Genomic DNA, 22647 nt, shown 5'->3' with positions numbered 1-22647 from the left:
CTTATAGGCCTCTTATATCTCCATGGAGCCGAGTACAAACTAAAACACCTGCAGCTCCACAGCAATCGTCTGGATAGTATGAATCACATGCTGCAGTGCGTGGTTGGACTCCACAATCTGAAAGATCTTGCTCTCAGCAAGGACGGCTCACAAAATCCAGTCTGCTCGGAGCAAGGTTTGTATGAAAGACCCAAAAGGAAACTTGACATCTCATTTTTCAAACAAGAAAGCTGTTAAAGTTTTGTAGAGCATGGAGCTGGCCACACCAAGGTCACAGGCTTGATTTTCTTAACTGCACATAATCATTAAGTAAATTGCTTAAATCCACTGTAAGGTGCTTTGAATATATTTTTCTGCATTAATGCTTTATGTGAAAGTTTATGTTAACGCATGTATAAGTGTCAGGAAATGCTGCAATGAAAAAGGATTATATAATGTTACAGTGTTCTCACATGCGTGTTTTCACCTCTGCTCGTAGGCTATAGGGATACGGTTCTACAATCTCTCCATCAAGTCACTACACTAGATGGAGTAGATCGCCTGGGAAACGCATCAAATTCAGCAGAGGAAAGCCCTATGGATGTTCCTGGCCTTGAGGATTTTCTTGAGTATCTCATTTCATCAGACACTAGTGTTAACGGAGGACCAGTAAGCTCTTTTATTATACTTTTCTGCGTATACTTAGGTGATGGTTCACCCAAAGGTGAATATTCTGTCATCATTTACTCACCCTCTTGTCATGGCAAACCTGCATGACTTTCTTTCTTCCGTCGAATACAAAATAAGATATTTTGAAGAATGTTGTGAAACCGAACAAAATTGTTCAGTATCAGAAAATGTTACATTAATATTTAGATACTGTTATATCTGTGATATCGTTATTGGCCATAATTTACATATCGCTGCATCCCTACTTTATATTCTACATTTTCCTGAGAAATGTATGTAGTTTTAGATGCCTATTCAGTGTATTTTCCTGTTCCTTTGGTGAAGTCAGACGCTCCTCTCACTACTCCACGGATCGATGAGGTCTTGTCCCAGTTTCGACAGCGAGGTGAAAAACCAACCGCAGAAAACCAAGAAAATGAGCTGCGTATTAAAAAACTAGAGCAGCAGGTTTCCCACCTCATTCAGAAGGTAGAGGAAAAGCAGACGGATAATTACGTTTTAGCTATGATTCGTTTTAATCGTTTCAAATTCTAATTCAGATGATGTTTTTTTTTTACACATCCAAGGTCCCATCCGGGGATGCCACAAACCGCGCTTTACCACGTAAAGCAAAGAGAGATACTGATCAGACTTCAGAGAGTGAATGTGACAGTGTAAAAGAGAACCAACGGAATTCCAGAATCCCAGTTCATCCCAAAGGCTCTGCAGGGAAAAAGCCGACCAAGGACAACAGACCCAAACAGCCTGACTGGTGGAGTATCTTATACACAAAGAGTTTTAAGAGACTGCTCCAAATATTTTCCAATACAGTGTATAGACGATTTCAGCGGCAACAACATAAACAAATGTTATGTGGCCTAACTTAGCTTCTGCTAGACCTCTGCAAACTGTTGAGTAGTTTTCATTGGGTGTTCAATAAAATATAAAATAAAGTGTTATATTACCAGCCACTATCCGGACCGATAACCGAACACAGACCAGAAGTTAAAGTGATACGTCAGGCCTGAATAAAAATGTCCCCATGCTTTACTCACCCTCAAGGCATCCTAATTTTTTCTTGAATTTTTTTCTTGAAGAATAATGCAGTCGGAGTTATAATACCATGTATCCTTTTACTTCCAAGCGGTTAAATGGGAGTGAATGGGGGGACATTTTTTGAAACTCCAAAAAGTCCACACGGCTCTGTGGTCTTAACAAAAGTCTTCTGAAGCTAACCGATGCCTTTATTAAAGAGGAATATCCATATTGACAACGCTATTAATGTTGATGTCTAACATCCGCTGCAGGCGAACAAGATGCTTGTTTTTCCGCTAAGTGATGGTGACAAAAGCTCCCGCCCACAGGAGGCAGTGATTCTATTGGTTGAAAACGAAAAATGCTGTGTTCGTCACTGGAATTTACGACACTGGATTATTCTTCAAGAAATCAAACATTTACTTGCCTTAAGGGTGAATAAAACACTGGGAAATTTTGATTCAGGCCAGAAGTATGACTTTAACTTCAGGAACGTCTATTCAAAAGTGGATGGTGTACCTAACTTTTTCAGGTTCAAAGCTTTTCACTAGTGAATAAATGGAAAGTTCATGAATTGCTCTTTCTCCAACCAATTTAAATTGACATTATACATTAAGGATTACACTGTCAAAACGTTCAGCTGGAGTTCATTTGATTTTATCACGTCTTAGTAGCTCTAGATTTTGATATTAACATTGCAGTATATTAAGAACTTAAATCTAATCATTTATTTAGTTTACTTTCCAGAATCAGTAAAATGCTTTTAAGTAGTACATCCCACACTCCTGCTAGTGTAATAGTGTTTTGTTTATGTTATGTTAATCTGTTAAAATCTGAATTTTGTCAGGAAGCTTCTTTTGTAACATTTTGCATTTGTGCTTTTGCAGTGTAACAGATACACAGAGACCAAGGTCCACAAAGCAGTCTGTTGCCCCACGTAGAAAGACTTTAGTCCAGAGCTCTGGGTCTGAGGAAACCGTGACAGTACAGTCTTTGAAAAAGGGTCCAAAAACAATGAGAGCAAGTCCTGTCAAAGGTCCAGCGCAATCTCAGGTTGAAACCTACAGGGTATGCAGACAAAACTGCTCAAATGCAACAATCCTTTTTAGAGTATGTATGTAAATACATTATAAACTGTAAGTAATAGCACACTTTTGTGTGTGTTCACATTCAGGCAATAGTGGAAGAGCGTGACCAAGAGCGAGAGCGACGCTGGAAAGCAGAGCAGGCTGTGAAAAGACTTACAGAACAGGTTAAAAACCTGCAGACTCGGGCCAGTGAGGAGAAGGATTTACAGAGTTTAGCCCTACACACCACAGACAGGTGAGGACACATAAAACCTAGGGAAATATTTTAAAGTGCAGTTTCAATAAATAATAGAATCAACCCATCTCGGCCACTATTGAGGTTTCATGATGTTTAGCATGCTTCTCCCTACGTAAGCAGGAAAGCAGCTTTTGCAACAGTCCTGTTTTAATCAGCAGATAGGTATTTTTACTTTGCCCCATTGTTCAGGTGACATGAAATTATGACACCACTGAGAGTAAAAGCAAATATACATTAAAACCTTCCCAACAAACAAGATGATTTGAAAATCTGGCCATCTGTTATCTCACTCATTTAAACATTTCTCCCAACAAGGACACAGCAACAATTTCCAGCACCATTCCAAGTATTCATTCGGGATGCTTAGCTTCACATATTGCACCTAATTGGTGTCGGCTCCGGTTGAAATGTTAGATCTGAAAACACTGAGGTATAATTAAATTTTATTAGAAGTGCCTGGTGTCCCCACCGCTTCACCCTGATGCATGAAGCTCTACCATCCCACCTGTGTGTCTGTTACCGAGGCGTGATGATGGCCCTGATGTTGTGCTCTAATATTATAGCCCACGCGCTCCCCCTGGTGATAAATCATAATTATAATGGAGATTAAAGTCGAGGTGACAGGCACATGTCTTCTGAAGATCATCAATCAATTCTAATTGCCGCCCCTGCAGCACTTGGCTGCTAATGACTCTCGCCTCAAAGAGTCCAGTATCTGTTTCATTCATTTATCTTCAATGTGTGGGTGTGTGTGTGTCTAAACCAAATATGGAATCATACATGTATGGAATCATATATATGGTAATTGTGAAACACAATATTATATGATGTCTTGTTTCAGAATATATATTGCAGTCAGGTCTTCCTGTGTCTTACAAATGTCATGGGTGGACATTCCGTGATTTCGCTTTGCATCAAAGCCTTTGCAAAATGCATAAATGTAAATGTAACACGTCAGAACCGTGACTTAGTGGTAAGTGTACATGCTTTGATGATCCATGATGCTCAGGTCAGCGTCATGGGTGAAGATCCTGAAATCAATAATTATCATCATTCCCCTCCCATTATTTCTTGCCATCTCTGTAATGTCATGTCAAGAAAAAGGTCTAAAATTGATGAAAAATTATTGTGTGATGCAGTGATGATGACAAGCCAATCTCTTTCTTTCTCTAGACTGAAAGAGATGCTGTTGAAAGAGCGTTCTGATCGGGCAGGACTGCAAACCCGTTTACAGGAGTTGGAGGAAAGATACAGGTCTACATTAGAGCAGCTGGATCAGGCACATAACCGGGATGAGCAACACAAGAGGGCGCTGCGGAGTCTGGAGGAAAGCGTGAGCCAAGCAGAGGCTCTCAGAGTACAGCAGCGCACTGAAGAGGTAACCGTGATCAGCAAAGTATTCTCAAACTAAGAATTTGCAATCCAGTATAACTTGCTTACTATTTTGTGGTATTAGCAATAGATGACCTAGCAACTTTCATGAGCTGAACTTTAAAAGTCCTTCACTTCAAAAAGAATGTAGCAAATATCAATAAAGATCTCTCACAGAACACGCATTCAAATGCAATATATCCAATTTCTTTTTGACATTTTGAATCCGTGGAGTTTAAATGGAATGGAATATTTACACCTGACCTTTCGCATTTGTTGAACGGTTACCATGAGAAAGGCTATTTAACATTTCCCTACTTGAATATTTCTTTGTAAACAAACAACATTTAAAAGTGACAGAACTGCAATGTTTTCACAGATAAAGAGGACTCAGGAGCTGGAGAATAAAGCATCTGCCTTTAAAAGGGAAGTTGAGATACTGAGAGCATCAGCACGACAGCACAAAGACAAGCTACAGCAGTTGCATGAACTATTGGCCTCCAGGGAGGAGATGCACAGGTACACAAGCATCACATGCGGTTCTGTGTGTAACATACAGGACTTTTCCAGGAAGCTGTGCCTCTAACTGCTTGCATTTTGCACCTGTTTGCTGCTTATCTTGGTGGTACAGGAAGGAGCTTGCGTCGCGGTTGCTTCCTGGTGGGACTGAGTTTAAGGATGCTGTAGCCAAAGAGGTGGAGGCTGTAGAGAAAAGATTTGCCCAGAAACAATCTGAGATGGAGCAAAAGCTTGGTGATTCTCATAAGAAGTATGCAGCTCTGGAGGATGAGTTTCGCATGGCTCTTACCATTGAGGCAAAACGTTTCTCAGAGGTAGAGTAATCGATATAAAAAGAAAAGAGTGACCTTTTGACATTATACTTCAGAAAGGTTTGGATCGATTTAATTTAGATAGTCAAACACACTGAGGATAAGAATATAATTATTATTTGGAAAACTTTATATGTAAATATATCAAAGGTATGAGTTATGCGTTGAATGTCACTGCAGTTCCTAAAATGTCTAAGTGTTGATAAAAATGAATACCAAAACTTTCCAAGTGCTTTTTTAACATTTTATTGTAAACTCTGTGGGTTTGTAGGTGAAGGAGGGGTTTGATCAGATGTCTGCTGAGCTCTTAGAAGTGAAATCAAGCCTCAGTCAGTCTCAGCAGAAAGAGAAGCAATCCGTCTCTCTGGTGCAAGAGCTCACAACCATGGTGAAGGAGCAAAAAACAAGAATAGCTGAACTCGTCAAAGCTAAACGGGAAGCTGCAGCTGAGTTTAAGGCAGGACCAAAATAATTTTGACGTTACAAATATTATATAGAATTATATAGAGATCTAAATGTGCACTTTAGAAATCACACTATGCTTTACTTTTTCATGCCAGACCCGTCTGCAGTCCTTGGAATCCAAACTAGAAGAGGACAAACGCCTCAACCTCCAGGTAGAGCTTCTAAAGAAAGACAAGTCCAGGATGCTGTCCCAGCTTACAGCTCAAGAGTCTGTCATTGATGGGCTACGAGCAGAGAGGAAGATCTGGGGCCACGAACTTGCACAGCAAGGTACAGAAGCAGAAAATATGTCTGACATCATTTCCAAATCAGGCTTGATATGATTAACTCTCTTATTACTTTCTACTTTTTATCTAAAAAACACCCATATTTGCCGGCCACAAATCGTCCTTTTCCGATACAGTGTTATACGACTGGAAATTAGTCTGCCGTCTCTGGCGTCCCAAAAGCTCACCTGTGCCATCTTGTGCACCTAGTGAATTAGAGCTGTAACTATAAACATAAATCAAACATTTGAAAATACAAAGACAGAAGGAATATTAACAAAGGATGTTGCTGGTAACCGAAATATCATTGGTCCAAAATCCTGCTCTTCATGCTGTACATTAAACCTAAAATGTGTTCTGATTGGCTGTCATCTCGCTGTTAATTGTGTAGTGGGGATGCAAATACTTGCAATAATCCCCCTGGAAAGACAGTGTTAAAGAGGTGTTGTTTTATCTGCTTTTTTAATCCTTTAGGTTCATCCTTAGCACAGGACCGTGGTCGTCTAGAGGCCAGGATTGAGGTGTTGTTAACCGATCTGGAATCACAGAAGAAACAGAATGAGAGAGACAACGATGCATTTAGGATTAAAGCAAAGATCGTTGATGACCAGACAGAGACCATTCGTAAACTAAAAGAGGTAAAGTCCTGTTCGTTCACAAATTTCGAAATAACTACAAAATACTGAAGCGAATGCTTGGAGAGCAAAATCTTTTGCGCAGCAGGATCAGTCTTCTCCGCCAAATTCATTTGGTTCATGTGTTGCTCCTAGGCCCTGCTGGAGCGAGATGAGCAGATCCGTAAATTGCGTGAAGAAAGTGTGCAGGACCAGCGAAAGTCAAAACAGCAGCTGGAGGAGGTAATGGCATCTGCCACGGAGCTCAGAGACACAGTGGAGCAGCTCAGTCTCAGGAAGGAGGAGTTGAAACAACAGCTCCTTGATAAGGAGGCGGAGCTCGATGAGGTCAAAGAGACCTACAGGTATGGGAGAACACAGCTAGTTTATATTTTTTATAAACAGGCCAGGGAACATAACCTTACATTATTGACAGAACTACTATCTGCTCTATAGGGTTTCAAGTAAGAAATGGCAGGAAAAGGCTGAACTGTTGAACAGGCTCGAGAGCCAGGTAAAACGAATGAAGGAGGGATTTGATTCCAAAGAGAGAGCTCTGGTGCAAGAAAGGGACAAAGCTGCACAAGCGCACAGGTATGAGCAGGAAAGCACATCCTGTTTTGGTTGATATGAGATATATGGAATATTTAAATTGTCATGTCATTTCATTTTTTAGGGCAGCAGTGGAGAAGCTTCACTGTGTGGACGATGCCTTCCGTACACAACTGGAATCTCTGCAGGCTTCCCATCATGCTGAGCAACTTCGCCTGGCGAATGACAAACAGAAACAGATAGAGAAAGCTCATGAGAAGGTATTTGCATTGCTAGAGGGCACTGTTTCCTCACTCAGAAAAATTGCTAAATTAAAACGGACGAGTTATGTTTATATGGATTTATTGAGTGAAGGGGAACTGGCGCTCGATCTCTCCCTTAAAACAGTTTAAACATCGGCAAACTGCATTTCTTTTTCATGCTTATTACAGGTGTTCCAGGTGGAGGAGGAAATGCGCCAGCTGCTTGAGGAAACCGAGAGTAATAAAAGGGCAATGGAGGAGAAAATGAGACGCCTCACACATGTGCTGAAAGACTTCTAACCTCCTATCTGCTGCAGAGCCTCGAGACAAAAATTAAATTAAAAGCCATGTTTTGTGTTACCCTTGGGTTGTCACATATTCCCAAAATGTTCGCCCGGGTGAATTGTACTGTAGTTTTTATTAAGATACAATTTAAGTAGCAAAATTACAATACAATTACAGTACAAACCGGTCTCTGTAAAATTGTGCAATTAAAGTATTTATTTGTGTATTTTATTAAACCTAATAAAATGCAAAATAGCGTGAAGTACCTTTACAATGCATTATTATGTAATGTACAATTAAAGTATTTATCGCCATGAGAAGATTTATTTTTGTATTTTATGAAACATAATTAAATACAAGATAGTGTGACGTACCTTTACAATGCATTATTATGTAATGTACTTTTATGTAACATTTTCTCGTGTTGTTTCTCTGTTTAACTTGTTTAATTAAATCTATAAACTCGCTGTCAATAGGCCTACGTGTCAGATTGTTAGTTTGAGAAATTCAACGCATTATTAAAACTGTTGATCAGACTCGGTCTCTTATCTCTAGTCGAACATTCACGCAAACGAACAAGTAGCGACGTTTCCATGGCAACGGTAATCCAACGTCATTTCCTCTCGTTTAAAAACCCTCGAGGCATCAGTAGTAGTATTGCCCTGAGGTAAATAAGTGAAAGAGATGTTGCTGGCTCCCCCTCACCAACTTAACGAAGGCCGACCTTCAGACTCCTAAACGATACAAAAGGGACTTTTTGGAGACACCCCGGAGGCTGAAGGGGGTTTGGGTGGGATGGCGGAGTCGAACAGCGCGAGTTTCTCTCACACGACACCGAACGGGTCCAGTCGCCATGAGAAGAGTTTGGGTCTCCTCACAGTCAAGTTCGTCACTTTGCTCCAGGAGGCCAAAGACGGGGTGCTCGACCTCAAAGTGGTGGGTTCAAACGCAACAGGCGGTATAAGTGAAGGAAAGTTGGCAGGCTGTTTTTGAGGAGTCACACAAAGACATTGTTTTTACCTGAGTGGGGCACCTCCGTTGTCCTAAATGATATGCATAAACACAACGTGTTTGGTTAATCATTGTCTAAAAGTGTCAAACAGTGAGTGAAGACGGTGTATTATCGTAACGGAGAGATGGGGTTTTGAACGGAAAGCTGTGGGATATACGGCAGGTGTTTGCTACCTGACGCTCCACCGAGTCGCCTGGGCGCAGAGCGACGTGAATTTCAAACGTTGGTTTAGAATTCCGAATGTTTCGCGTTTCCGAACGATTGAATTATTTAAAATTCTTGTCAACATTCTAACCGAAAACAAATCAGGAAAACCTTTGAGAATTCCAGTGCGACGAGCGAGACTACATGCACATCTGTCCGTGTTCATTATTATGAGACGAGTTATTTGAACCCCGCACAATTCTGTCAATAAAACCTTTTGAATGGTTTTCCAAATGTATTATCCAAATTCACATTGAAAATGTCATTGTGTTTTTATAGGCTGCAGACAGTTTGGCAGTCAAACAAAAAAGAAGGATCTATGATATTACCAATGTTCTGGAAGGCATTGGGCTCATTGAAAAAAAGACCAAAAACACCATTCAGTGGAAGTAAGTATACGAAGACCAACATTTGTGTGAGTGTCTGGTGATGAAAGTTGTATGTTAAAGGAATAGTTCACCCAAAACATTTATTCAGCCTCTTGTGATTCAGAGCCTATGACTCTTGTCAAAGAGCTTCTTCCTTGGTGTTTTATAGTAGAAAATGTCAATGTGGACTCGAAGAGGTTTGGAATGACGTGAGGATAAACCAATGATCATTTTTGGGTGAACTATCCCTTTGAAATGTGTAGATTATATCAATGTTCTAGTCTTAAAACATCACAGGGTGTGTTTTTTTGTGTTTCTCATACATATAACCGTTTAAAAATGTGTACGCGTTCCTTTTCGTTGGTTGAACCATAAATGCTTACTACACTACCGCAGACGCATCGCTTTCGAAAGCGTTTACTGTATCTTTTTTTTATAGGGGAGAGAGCACAGGATGCCAGCCCCAGGAAGTTGTGGAGCAGGTGGAACTGCTCAAGGCAAATATTGCTGAACTAGAAATTCAAGAGAGGGAGCTGGACATGCAGAAAGCGTGTTTGCAACAAAGCATCAAACATCTGAATGAAGACCCCTCAGGCTGCAGATATCCTTATTTCAATAAATAAGAAATGTTGATTCTTCGCTTAAATGTTTGGGTTTTTCCTTGGATGGTAAACACCCTGAGAAAAATTCTCTTTTCACACCATTGTCAGAGAAGGGCTGCTAATTATATGGTAAATGCAATACCAGGCCTCACTTACAATGTTCTGTTTTTATTGGGTGTTCGTGTGGCCCTAGTCCAGTTTTTCCAGTATGTAGTCTATTCCACTTGATGCTAGAGTTTCATAACGCTCACTCCACCAGTTATTCCTCCTTGGATTAAACTAAAAGTGCTTTATGCCAAGCTAATCTTTTTATTTCAAACTGTCATGTTTTTTTTTAATGTCATGGAGACTTCTTTTCCAGGACAAATATACAAAAGGATCAGAAATCTGTTCTTTAGCCCTTTGTAAATTGTTCCTTAACATTGCTTACATATAGTTATGTGACGCATGAGGACATATGTGATGCTTTTGGTGGAGATACTCTTTTAGCTGTGATGGCACCATCAGGGACACAGCTAGAGGTCCCAGTTCCTGAGATGGTACGTTATATGTATCATATTATATAGATACATGTTCTAAAAGAGTTCATTGCTTGTAAAAAACAAAAATGCATTTAAAAGTCTCAATCCTTTTGTGTTGATTCAGGGCCACAATGGTCACAAGAAGTACCAGGTGAACCTGAGAAGTCACTTGGCTCCCATCCAGGTGATGCTGATAAACAGAGAGACGAGTCACTCCAAGCCTGTGGTCGTCTCTGTCCCTCCTATAGATGACATCTCTGCCATGCCGACTCCCCCTAGTACCCCAGCGGGTCTTCAGAGGTTCCCAGTCTCCTCAGCAGAGCTCTGTGACCTGACGCGCAGTCAGCTCAAAAGCTCCACTGAAAGACACCACCTCACGCCGTCCTCCACTCCCCCAGATATGCACATGGGTATGCCGCTCACACATTGGCCACACCCCTTACCTACAGTGTGATGTGAAATGTTTGGATTGTGGTGCTGTGTTTGATTTTTGAGAGAATCAAACTGCAAGTTGTCATTTAATGCGATAGTTTTCCCAAAAATGAAAATTCTGTCGGCATTACCCTCAGGCTGTTCAAACCTGTATAAATGTCTTTGTTCTGCTGAACACAAAGGAAGATATTTGGAATAATGTCAGTAACCAAACAGATCTCATCCCCGATTTACAACAATAGTAGGGACGGAAAATACTATGGGGGTCAATGGGGGATGAGATCTGTTTTGGATCAGACTTGAGACAATCTGAGAGTGAATAAATGATGACAGATATTTTTTGTACATGGATATAAACTTTATTTACCATCTCTTTTCTTACCTCCCCCTTTTCTTTAAGATTGCAACCCTGAGTCCCCGGCTAGTCAGTGTTTGTTGATGCAGGAGTCTTTAGGGGATGCTGGGACTGTTGCAGAACATCAGCGGGAGATGGGGGGTCAGGATCTGCAGTCCATGCTGGATGAAATGAGGGAGGAGAGAGAAGGCAAGTCAGATTCTATCAATAATTGGCCCATAATGAGAGCAGCTAAAGGCACAATTCTTTATAATGTGGCTTTAGGGAAGATTCATCACTCATATTTTTCTTTACCTCCAGGTGTTTCTGACCTTATAGATGAATTAATGTCATCAGATGGTAAGTCCACTATAAAAACATTATCCAGCTATATTGTTTTGCATATAGGCTTTTACCTCCCCCTTGTGGTCATATAGGATAACTTTGTTATATATGTTCTGACTTTTTTACTTCTGTCCTTATCAATTAATCATATAGCTACTAGCGGTATAGATAAATCTTTGTAATATGTTTTACCCGAAGAGGATGGGTTTTCAGGGCAGCTGAGTGATGGCTCTGCTCAAGGTTTCTTTCTCCTGTTGATTTTATTTTCTTACCACTCTTGCCCTTGGCTTGTTTTAATGCAACTGATCCGTGCTGCTTTGCAATGTTTTCTTCTTGGATTGTCAAGATGTAGAATTTAAATGTTTTTTTAGCATCATTCGTGATTTCAAGATGATTCAGGAGGATAAACGACACCATATAAAGTCTAATTGTTGGTTTTGTGTTTATATTTGCTCTTTGTAACTGTTTTTGTTTTTAATTCCTGCAGTTTTCCCCCTGTTAAAACTTTCACCCAATCCTGGCGTGGATTACAATTTCAACCTTGATGACAACGAGGGAGTCTGTGACCTTTTTGATGTGCAGATTCTTAATTATTAAGGCATGATTCATGCCACACTGGTTCACACTTGTTTTCATAGAACAAAAGCAGAGCTAATGAGTCTCCCCCCACTGCCAACGGCTGCATTCCTGCCTCAGTGCCTGCTTCCTGAACCTTGGACTGCACTCAGTTTCACATTAATTCACATTTCATCCTCCCTTCAATTTCATCCTCTGCTTGGGTTTGCAAGTCGTTAACACTGTTTCCGATCTGTCAGTCTCTTTTGGTGGGGAGATGGGGTGAAAAAAAGCCCCATCTGCCTAAAACACTTGAATTTAGGAATAATATTCCTTGTGTGTCTATTGACCTTTTGTTTGTGTTTCCAGCCATTTGTTTGTTTTCACTTTTGTGGTTTCCCTCATTATTTCGAATGAGTAATACCTTAATTCATAGTGGCGAATTATAAGATGGTTGAATAGAACCTGGTGAAGTAAAACTACCCAAACTTGACACACGAAATGTTTTACTGTACGCCTGTCGGAACTTGTGCCTTAAAAGTCTGCTTGTTCTTTTTGCTTGTCCTAACTGTGCCACCCTGTCTCATACTTTAGTTTTTGATACTTATAAACAGTTCTAACGTTGTCTAGACTGTGCCATGAGAATGTATAATATAATTTAATAGTATAAGAAAATAGTTGTTTGCAAGTTTAAATTTGTATAGCTTGATTTGTATCTTGTTTAATCATTACACTAATTGTTTGTAAGAAGATTGTTGGTTTTGGATTGTAGTCATTCTGATGTTTAATCTGACACATTTACATTGTGTTTTTTGTTCTCAGTTGGAACCATCTATCCTTGGAGTGTTACAATGTTTTTTTGTTGTAAACAGCTAAATGAAGGTTTTTTTAAGCTGTTAAACTGCCGTGGATAATCTTTAATGTGTACAAAATTGTGCCTTTTTTGTTTTTCAAATCAAAGGAGAAATTGTTGGTTCTGTTGCACTTTTTTTATATAAACATTGTTTTGTGTTTGGAAATCTCCGGAAAGATATGTCTTTGTTTGTACTACTGTAATATAAGAAGCATAAGCATAATTCTGGGTTGTTTCATAATATCTTTAATATAGCTGGCCATCTTAAGGCCTCATTTTGCAGCTTTTTGTTGCACTGACTCGCATCATTTCATTGTTTTGCCAAATAAGATTTTTTAACACTTGAAATTTATTTAAAATGGTCTCATTGTTTTGCCACAACTATAAAGGTTTTACCTGGTTAATGTGAAACCTAGGCTGTGCCAACAAGATTTCTTTATAAAAATTTACCTCTTTGAAATTATGCCTTTCTTGGTCTGTAAGAAAGCTTCTTCTTGGTTTATATTATATGCTTACCTATAATTTCTAAAAAGTCAATATACAAATTATATTTGACCAAAAATAGTTTCAGGTATAACATCATAAACCTACAAACCCAAAGTATGGAAGTACATTTAGAGATTCTTTTTTATGTCATCACAGAAATCAACTCAAACATTTATACAAACAAAAGCATGCGATGGATGTAAAATATGATGTGAGCAGCCAGTTTAGCTTTAGTTCACTTTACAATAAGGTGCTATTTGTTTACAATTAATTCATGCATTTCTGCATTTACTAACACGTTTGATTTTAATCATTAGTTAATGCACCATGAACTAACATGAATAACTGTATTGACATGAAGCAACATTAACAAGGATTGATTAACTAAATTGTTAATTGTCAGCTAATGCATTTACTCATGTTAAGTAATAGCACCTTATTGTTTCCAGTACAGGCAGTACTAAAACGTCTAAAAAGTTTCATTCTGTTTTCGTTAGGCAAGCTGTTTCCTGTTTTGGTTCTAGGCTCTAATTACATTCCTCATTGGAGTGTCTTTTTTGAGGAAAAACTAATTTTCTTCAATTATGTTTATGTGCTGAAAGATGAACTATCAATGAACTTACTGTATTTCAAGTATAAAGGCATTTGTTTTTTTTGTGCAGCTGGAAATGCTATGTTGCCCCGTGACAATAACAATAGGCTGAGATTGCTCAAGATTACATCTGTACTGTAGTTCTCCTACATGTCTGAGAACGTTTTGAAACTTTCTTTGTGCAGGAGGAGAACACTAAATTGCGTGGAACGGTTTTAACTGAAATAAAAATGGTCCACACCACGTGAACTGAAATTAAAAAGCAGATTGTCTACAGATAACACCTAATAGCTTAATTTGTTTTATTCTGTAAAATATGATTTAATGATGATGCTACTCCTGTAAAGCATCAATGTACATTTTTTTATGTAATATAATTGAGTTGGACAGCTTTTTATAAAGCCATTTATTTCGTATGAGTTTTAATGGCATAGTTGCACATGAACCACTTTACTGTACACTAGTGCACCATCCTACTGTAGCCTACAGTATACACTGTCACCTCTTAAGATGTCCTGACTGAGGTTGTCATAATCTATGCATGAAATGGTGTCAAGTTGACACTATGGAGGCCGGGGGCCTCAATGCATTTACAATTCAAGGAAGGCCTCTCATAGACTGCAGTTTAAATTGAACAGAGATTATTTTTTATTGCTTTTCAGAAAAAATTGCACCATATTTGTTCACTAATAAAAACACCCACAAACATATTTGCATAATAGGAACTGAAAGATGTGTACCTAGGGGCCTTGTGGGAACATGATCCGCCCCAGGAGTTTTTGTGAGACCGTGATTTATTGGATGTTGATACACTCTTGTCACTTGTTGTGACAGAACAATTGCAAGGGCATCATCTGCTTACACAATGTGTCACGTGTCCCCACATGCCGGCACACAGCCTCTTTCTCTTCAATATGCTCAAATCGAAAAGGTGCTGGTCTCTTGGGACTGCGAATGGGAATTTAAGGAGATATTCACTTCTTGTTGCTCACGTACACGCGCCAGTCTCCTCCCTCGGTCTCCGAAGCCTTTGGCGCATTTCATGACGTGCTGTCTAAAGGATGAACCGATGAAGGTATAAAGAACGGGGTTTAAACAACAGTGCGTCAATGCAAGGCTCTCTGTGATCTGCGTAGCTTTGTCCAGCCCTTTACTAAGTCCACAGTGAGTCACAAATGTGTACACGATGTTCATGGCCCGGAAGAACTTCACCACATTGTAGGGTAGCTGTGTGACCACAAACACTCCCACCATAGCCAACAGCACACGGATAGACCTCCACTTCCTCGACCTCCTCTCTGCCGGGAGCATGACCAGTGCCCGTCCCACACAGATGTAACAGTACAGCATCACCAACAGAGGAAACAAAAAGCCTATCACGACTTCCACCACCTCCAGACTGGCCTTAGCTCTATGCGCCACATCTGATGGATACATGGCCAGACATCTCTTCTTGTGATGAAACACACCGACGGTTGAAAACACTAAATCAGGGATGCCAAGAAAACACGCAACGGTCCACACCCCAAAACAGAGCTTTCTGGAGTGTTCCTTTTGAAAGATGCGCGAAAGGCCTCTGCTTCTGTCTCCCGCCGTCAAAGCCAGATACTGATCCAGACTGATGTGGGCCAGAAGCATCATACTGCAGGTGAAGTTGATGGTGTATAGCGAAGAGACAAGTTTACAGAGGGTCACTCCAAGCTCCCAGCCGTGGACCGCATCAACGGCCCAGAAGGGCAACGTCAGAAGAAGCAACAGATCGGTTACGGCCAGGTGAACTATAAACACGTCAGTCAGTGTTTTCAGTTGCTTGCAGTAAGCGTAGACTGCCAAGACCAGGGCATTCCCTGCTAAACCTATCACGAAGCATAACCCAAAAACAACTGGGAGGAAGATTTTGGCAAAGGAGCGTACGTCGCTCTTCTCACAAATGGTCTGATAGTCTTCATAGCTGAAATTTGAGCTGTTGTTGTCATATTCAGCGTAATCATAGTAATCTTCCTCTGAGCTTTCCATTTTTCCAATGAAGTTGAGCGCACTGAAAATGAAAACAAAGGTTTAAATCACAGTTTTAAATGTTTCTTTAATAGACAGATATAACGATGATCTTTCTCACAGAGCAGCAAAAAGCATATGGATAAAGGGCCGATCATAATATACTTTAACAGGAGTGTAGCAGCTCCTTCATTCCAGACATTCCTACTTCACTTTAATCCAGTGCACTTTTCTACACATACTTAAAATTTCAGATAAAACCGAAACTAAAGATCTGTATCAGATTCATTCCATGTTTTCTGTGTAGTCCGCCATTTGTTGAAAACAACTCATAAGGCTAACTTAGAAATGCATTGTTTTTAAACATGACAACGCAAAGCAAAATCTCGAGACTTTTAAATCTCATGAACGACAGGTCCCAGGAAAAGTGTTGTTTAAGCATTGTAACACAATAAAAAAAGATGAATGTTATCACTATACTGGAAAAAGTGAGCCATTCTTTTAAATCAGTCATCTGTGCCCATATAGTACATTAGTTACAGTAATCAGAAAACAACGGTTGTCTTCAAATAGATCACAAGCACATTGTTATAATTTTGGAGCTTATCTGAACATCTGCACTCGCATATTTTCTGTTTCTAACAGTGTGCTATTACAGCAACTGCATAATTACCTTTCAGGTATTCTGGTTAACATCTGCAATCTCTAAAATTGTAATCTTTGAACCAAAAAGAAACGTTTCTTTAAACTAATGTTTCCATGCCTTTCCTTACCTCGTGAGATTCGGGGCTTTGCCTGAGGGCAGAACAGATTGTTTCTGTCTGTTCTTCCTGTAAGCAAAGAGTCTATTTACTGTGACTCATGCATGCTTTTGAGTTTGCTCCAATATCTCACTTATACTGTGTGTGTGTGTGTGTTCTTTATCTGTTTTTTGTTTGCTTGTGACAACCTCAGCAACTGTCCACAAACACCTTAAATACTGTACATTTATGGTCTATATGATATGATGACATATGTGATCTATATTCAATATATAAGCAACATTACACAATGGGAAAACTCAATTCACTTAAAAGGGTTTTATAAATATATTTATATTGATATTTTCTTTTATGTTACAGCTTTAACTGTATTTGGTATTTCTTTTACTTTTGTATTTAGTGTAATTTTCTATTTAGTATTTTTGTAAATATAGTATCATTTCTATTTGGGTATTTGGGTAACATCTGCTCTGGTTACAGTGAAAATGTCTTTGCAAGTGCAAATAGTTGCTTTTGCGTGGTCGCTTGTGGTTGAGCTGTAGTGTAAAGGTATTGCTACTGCACTTAAGAGTGTGACTACCAGCACATATTGCTGACATTTTGTACAACAAACTGAAAATGTTTTGCATTATCCTCAGATATTATCTACGTAGTGTATAAAGACGGAGGTGTAAGTTTTTCGTTTTCCTGATTTGTTTTGACAAAGGTTTGGCAAGATTTAGTATTTTGTATGTTTTCTCAAGCTGGCAACATTTTTGGCACGTTGAACTAGCAGAACAACTCAATATCTAATAGGAGCTGTTAGCTATGCGGTTTATCAAATCATCCTTTAATCCACACTATACACACCTCTGACTCTGCGTGACAATACGGTCTCTGTATTTAATTTTTCTTTTAGATTTTCACTACTTACCCCTCCACAAGAGCAGAGCAGCTAATTCTATACAGAAACACTTCACCAAGTCTATAAAACAACCAAATTTAAACACATCCTTTATTTGTAGTTCAAAGAAAAAGACATGCAGATGCAAATTAAACATTGGATTGCCGCAGATGGGTAAACATTGCCTCCTGGTGGTTTCTCTTGATAATTTCAGATAATGGAGTAGCCTATTCATCACCTTTTTCCATATATTTTAATAAATCAAAACTATATTTAGGAAGGAATAGAAAGCAATGTATATCTTTTCGAGCCCAACCTGAGTCTGAAACACTCATCAAGAAACATTTTTAGTGACATTTCTCTATGCGGTTATTATTTTTCCTGAAGATGCTGGAACCTGTGAAAAGAAAACACTAACAATCTCAGAATTATTTTTTCCAAATTCTTTCACAAAAGATCTATTTATGCAAAGTGTTACCTGGGAAGGTCCTTTGGCCAACAAAGAAAACATCCCTGGCCTGGGTTTTTTGCGTTGTTTTTTACCAGTACTTTCTGTCTGCCTCTTAACACGGGTTGTAGGCTAAGTGAGATAAAAAGATATTTAATTTATTTATATTTTAAAGACTTATCATTTATGTGTTTAAAGGTCTGTAGTCAATACCATCTTGATTGCTATAGTGCTGAAACCTCCTGGACGTTGTAGCTTCTTTGGTTTGGGTTTCTTGCCTTTGTCCTGCCTCTTGACACGGGTTGTAGTCTAAATGAGATAAAAATATATATAATTTATATATATTTTAAAGACTTACCATTTATGTGTTTAAAGGTCTGTAATCAATACCACGTCGAGAGATTCTAAAGCGCTGGAACTTCCTGGACGTGGCCTCTTTGGTTTGGGTTTCTTGCCTTTGTCCTGCCTCTTGACACGGGTTGTAGTCTAAATGAGATAAAAAGATTCATCATTTATATATATTTTAAAGACTTACCATTTATGTGTTTAAAGGTCTGTAATCAATACCACGTCGAGAGATTCTAAAGCGCTGGAACTTCCTGGACGTGGCCTCTTTGGTTTGGGTTTCTTGCCTTTGTCCTGCCTCTTGACACGGGTTGTAGTCTAAATGAGATAAAAAGATTCATCATTTATATATATTTTAAAGACTTACCATTTATGTGTTTAAAGGTCTGTAATCAATACCACGTCGAGAGATTCTAAAGCGCTGGAACTTCCTGGACGTGGCCTTTTTGGTTTGGGTTTCTTGCCTTTGTCCTGCCTCTTGACACGGGTTGTAGTCTAAATGAGATAAAAAGATTCATCATTTATATATATTTTAAAGACTTACCATTTATGTGTTTAAAGGTCTGTAATCAATACCACGTCGAGAGATTCTAAAGCGCTGGAACTTCCTGGACGTGGCCTCTTTGGTTTGGGTTTCTTGCCTTTGTCCTGCCTCTTGACACGGAAGTTCTGGGTGATGACAGTTCAATTGATGAGTTTAGGGTAAAGGATTTAGTAAAGTATTTTTAAAACCGAACATCTCATTACTGCTGGAGCTTAGGTTGAAGTTCCGACTTTTGTCATGATTCTGCCTGCTCTTGTCTTGATTTTCTGGTCTAGGGGCAGAATCATGACAGACCCACGTGTTTTATGTGAAGAGAAACATATTAGTGTCAATCAGGACATAATATGCGTTCTCTCCTGTCTCGTCATTTGACCCTGCCCCTCTCGTTTCTAGTATAGCTTTCCTCCTGTGTCGCATTACCCACACCTGCCCATCATTATCTCCTTTGTTAGTCTCCCTATTTAATGCCCTCTTGTCTATTGTCTTGTGCTGATTTGTTGTACTTAGTTCATGCTTCCGTACGTTATGTCATGTTGTGGAGTGACTACTATTATAGTCTAGTCAGTTTGAGTGTTCTGTTAGTCTAGGTGTTTTTTGTAGTCAAAGTTCTTGTCAAGTGTTAGTCCTCAGTTTATTGTGTACTCTGTTTTGTTACCCCTCGTGGGTTTTTGTTTTGTTCCTGTCTTGTTCCTGTTTTAGTATTAAAGTCCTTGTTAACCCCTTCACCCCTGAGGCTGCCTGCATTTGGGTTCTCCCCTCACAGATCTTTACAGAACAAACCAGCCACTACAGAACCCAGCAGCAGCATGGACACTGACCGGTCCAGCTTGGCCCGTCGCCTCTGCAGTCTTCGCGAGGGGAGTGAGACTGTGGATGAGTATGAGGGGAGGTTCCTGGACATCGCGGAACAAGGTGTGTTCGGGGAGAGGGAGCTGGCGGTGCTTTTCAAAACCGGTCTCAGAGAGCCACTCTCTCGCTCGGAGATGAGGGCGATGAGGCCGTTGGAGCGCGTTCGGAGTCCGCGACCTCATTGAACCCATTTTACTCATCTCCGCTGGTCGCGATACCCGAGAGTGGTCCTCTGCAGATGGGTGTTGTGGGCATTGCCACGCACCACTCTCCAGCCTCTGCAGCCTCTCCACAACCGCCCAGTCTCACTGGCAAGCGGGGGAGACGGGAATCCTGGGGGTCCTCGTCCGAGGCCTCCAATCCCGAGCCGCCCATCCCATTCTCGTCGTTCCTGCAGCCGACCACCAGGCGGGTGACTCGGCTGAAGAAGAGGCAACGGAGGGCGGCTCGAAGTCCGGTGGTCCCAAGTCCGGTGGTCCCAAGTCCGGTGGTCCCAAGTCCGGTGGTCCCAAGTCCGGTGGTCCCAAGTCCGGTGGTCCCAAGTCCGGTGGTCCCAAGTCCGGTGGTCCCAAGTCCGGTGGTCCCAAGTCCGGTGGTCCCAAGTCCGGTGGTCCCAAGTCCGGTGGTCCCAAGTCCGGTGGTCCCAAGTCCGGTGGTCCCAAAAACTGTTCCCCCTTGTGCCAATCCCTTCGGACTTACCCTCCTGGACTCTTGTGTTCCCCCACCCCCCCTCCCCTGTTTGTTATTTTTGTCACCCCAACCCATTGATTATTCTTGCCTGTCTGCCATTGTTATTTTTTACTATGTTTTGTTGGATGTTGTCTGTTTCCCAGTCTGTCTTGTCTCGTTAGTCTGCTCCCTTGGTGAACGCCAGGGGGCGTTCATTAAGGGGGGGGTCCTGTCATGATTCTGCCTGCTCTTGTCTTGATTTTCTGGTCTAGGGGCAGAATCATGGCAGACCCACGTGTTTTATGTGGAGAAACATATTAGGGTCAATCAGGACATAATATGCGTTCTCTCCTGTCTCGTCATTTGACCCTGCCCCTCTCGTTTCTAGTATAGCTTTCCTCCTGTGTCGCATTACCCACACCTGCCCATCATTATCTCCTTTGTTAGTCTCCCTATTTAATGCCCTCTTGTCTATTGTCTTGTGCTGGTTTGTTGTACTTAGTTCATGCTTCCGTACGTTATGCCATGTCGTGGAGTGACTATTATTATAGTCTAGTCAGTTTGAGTGTTCTGTTAGTCTAGGTGTTTTTTGTAGTCAAAGTTCTTGTCAAGTGTTAGTCCTCAGTTTATTGTGTACTGTTTTGTTTTAGTATTAAAGTCCTTGTTAACCCCTTCACCCCTGAGGCTGCCTGCATTTGGGTTCTCCCCTCACAGATCTTGACAACTTTACTTTATATTATTCTGAGCAATCTATGCTGTATGATCAAAGAAGACTCAATAAGTGTAACTGATAACTTGATCCACCTGGAAATGACTTCATCAGTCGCTACTATTTTTCATCCTCTCCCCTGTTATTAACAACCCTATCAATTCCTGATGAATACAATCATGTTCGATTTTTCTTATTTAAAGGATCAACGTGGAGTTTTTGCATGCGATGGGATCCGCGTTGTATGTAGATAGAAAAAGCTAATTCAACGATAATAACACATAGCGCTTCTTTATACACCTCTGAAGACAGTTATGGATGTTGCATTTCTGTCAATAGAGCCTCCAAAAAATTACACATTAGACCTTCAATGTTTTTTTAAATGTATCAAATGATAACCTCTGTTGTAAAAAGAAGCTAAATGAGTTGTGAATACCACTTCATGTTGATATAACATTTGGATAAGCACTTAAAAATATAAATTATACACAAACAAACTAGACAATCTTTGAAAGCCCTAACAGAAGTGTCAATGCAGAACAATTTAGGAATTTAGCAATGTCTGGACGTTACATACCACTGGGATTATGTCAGAATCATGAGACAGAAGATCTCCTTCCTGTTTATTCTCAGCAACCTGACGAGAACATTTAAAAACAATCCAAAAACAAGTATATTTTTCTTAAATTGATCACATCAATTAAATAGTAACCGCTTTTTAATGTCACATACCTGTAGTGTTTACAGTGCATTCTATTTTATATACAGTAGTACATATTATGGCAGTTGCAAAAGTTAATTCCCAAAGAAAATGTGCCATTGCCTCTTCGGAAACACTGCAACAAAAGTTCATCGCTCACCTGAAAATGAGGAAAATCCTCCGTATCCTCATCCATTCTTACTGGTATTTGCATGCTGTTTTCCGAATCGATTTCTTCTCCATCCAGACTGGAAATAAACAGGCTGAGACACAACAGCCCCAGTTGTGCAATAGCCCTCATCCTGCTGCTTTCTGGAGTCCATACGCATTTCTCTGCTTTATAGCCGTGTTGTTCATCACAACCAGATGTCCAAAGGAGGAGTAACACATTTTCTCTGACGAAAACATTCTGAAACTTGCAGGTTTTCAGAGAATAACAACCCTTAATACAAAGATGATTTATCATTAGTGACTTGCTCTGAGGGACAAATAGAGGATTGATGCCTCTCATAATGCTCCAGTTATTGTATTTTTTATACAGATATCGGTTTAACTTGGATGGCAGCCGTTGTATATGATATTTCTTTCTGATATAATGTAAACAATGATCCCATGTGATCTCAAATGGATGTCTCTCGATGAAGGTCACCTTGAAGTTAATAATATATTTATGCATCAATCTTTATCATACACATATTTTATGTATAATTGCTGTCTACCAGATAAATAACAGTTTCTTTCTATGTCATTGAAGCTACGTTCCTCTATTTTTTTCTTTTGCTGGCTATAGCCTTACTGTTTCACTA

General features: G+C 40.0%; 4 protein-coding genes across 5 annotated transcripts in view; 2 read left to right on the top strand and 2 right to left on the bottom strand.

Moving 5' to 3' along the window:
- Positions 1-8181, top strand: part of lrrcc1 (leucine rich repeat and coiled-coil centrosomal protein 1) — a 9764-nt gene extending 1583 nt beyond the window's left edge. For both annotated transcript variants that reach the window (XM_079453477.1, XM_079453476.1), the window contains exons 5-20: positions 8-175; positions 479-648; positions 994-1137; positions 1236-1420; positions 2571-2751; positions 2858-3006; positions 4183-4387; positions 4760-4899; positions 5012-5213; positions 5482-5667; positions 5771-5945; positions 6416-6579; positions 6712-6920; positions 7012-7149; positions 7232-7367; positions 7539-8181. In XM_079453477.1, the coding sequence (XP_079309603.1) occupies positions 8-175; positions 479-648; positions 994-1137; positions 1236-1420; positions 2571-2751; positions 2858-3006; positions 4183-4387; positions 4760-4899; positions 5012-5213; positions 5482-5667; positions 5771-5945; positions 6416-6579; positions 6712-6920; positions 7012-7149; positions 7232-7367; positions 7539-7649 (2663 nt within the window). In that variant the 3' untranslated portion in view covers positions 7650-8181. The remainder of the gene's footprint in view (positions 1-7; positions 176-478; positions 649-993; positions 1138-1235; positions 1421-2570; positions 2752-2857; positions 3007-4182; positions 4388-4759; positions 4900-5011; positions 5214-5481; positions 5668-5770; positions 5946-6415; positions 6580-6711; positions 6921-7011; positions 7150-7231; positions 7368-7538) is intronic.
- On the top strand, positions 8122-13417 carry e2f5 (E2F transcription factor 5). The gene is made up of 8 exons (XM_079453482.1): positions 8122-8570; positions 9130-9239; positions 9658-9819; positions 10251-10359; positions 10466-10751; positions 11174-11317; positions 11429-11467; positions 11940-13417. The coding sequence occupies exons 1-8, from the start codon at positions 8430-8432 to the stop codon at positions 12047-12049; spliced, it is 1101 nt and encodes a 366-aa protein (XP_079309608.1). The 5' UTR covers positions 8122-8429; the 3' UTR covers positions 12050-13417.
- On the bottom strand, positions 11116-16765 carry ackr4a (atypical chemokine receptor 4a). Its single transcript, XM_079453481.1, has 3 exons — positions 16707-16765; positions 14679-15976; positions 11116-11289 (listed from the first exon to the last, which is right to left on the bottom strand). Exon 2 carries the CDS (start codon positions 15952-15954, stop codon positions 14857-14859), a length of 1098 nt encoding a protein of 365 aa, XP_079309607.1. The 5' UTR covers positions 15955-15976; positions 16707-16765; the 3' UTR covers positions 11116-11289; positions 14679-14856.
- On the bottom strand, positions 16005-22647 carry LOC306892407 (uncharacterized protein). The gene is made up of 9 exons (XM_079453483.1): positions 22002-22647; positions 21719-21778; positions 18947-19039; positions 18770-18865; positions 18593-18688; positions 18416-18511; positions 18239-18334; positions 18056-18157; positions 16005-17974 (listed from the first exon to the last, which is right to left on the bottom strand). Exons 1-9 carry the CDS (start codon positions 22515-22517, stop codon positions 17939-17941), a joined length of 1191 nt encoding a protein of 396 aa, XP_079309609.1. The 5' UTR covers positions 22518-22647; the 3' UTR covers positions 16005-17938.

The sequence above is a fragment of the Barbatula barbatula genome, assembly GCF_947034865.1.
Source record: "Barbatula barbatula genome assembly, chromosome: 3".
In the NCBI taxonomy this organism is placed as follows: Eukaryota; Metazoa; Chordata; class Actinopteri; order Cypriniformes; family Nemacheilidae; genus Barbatula; species Barbatula barbatula.
Note: the sequence above shows the minus strand (reverse complement) of the source record. Positions and strands in the feature narration are given on the sequence as shown.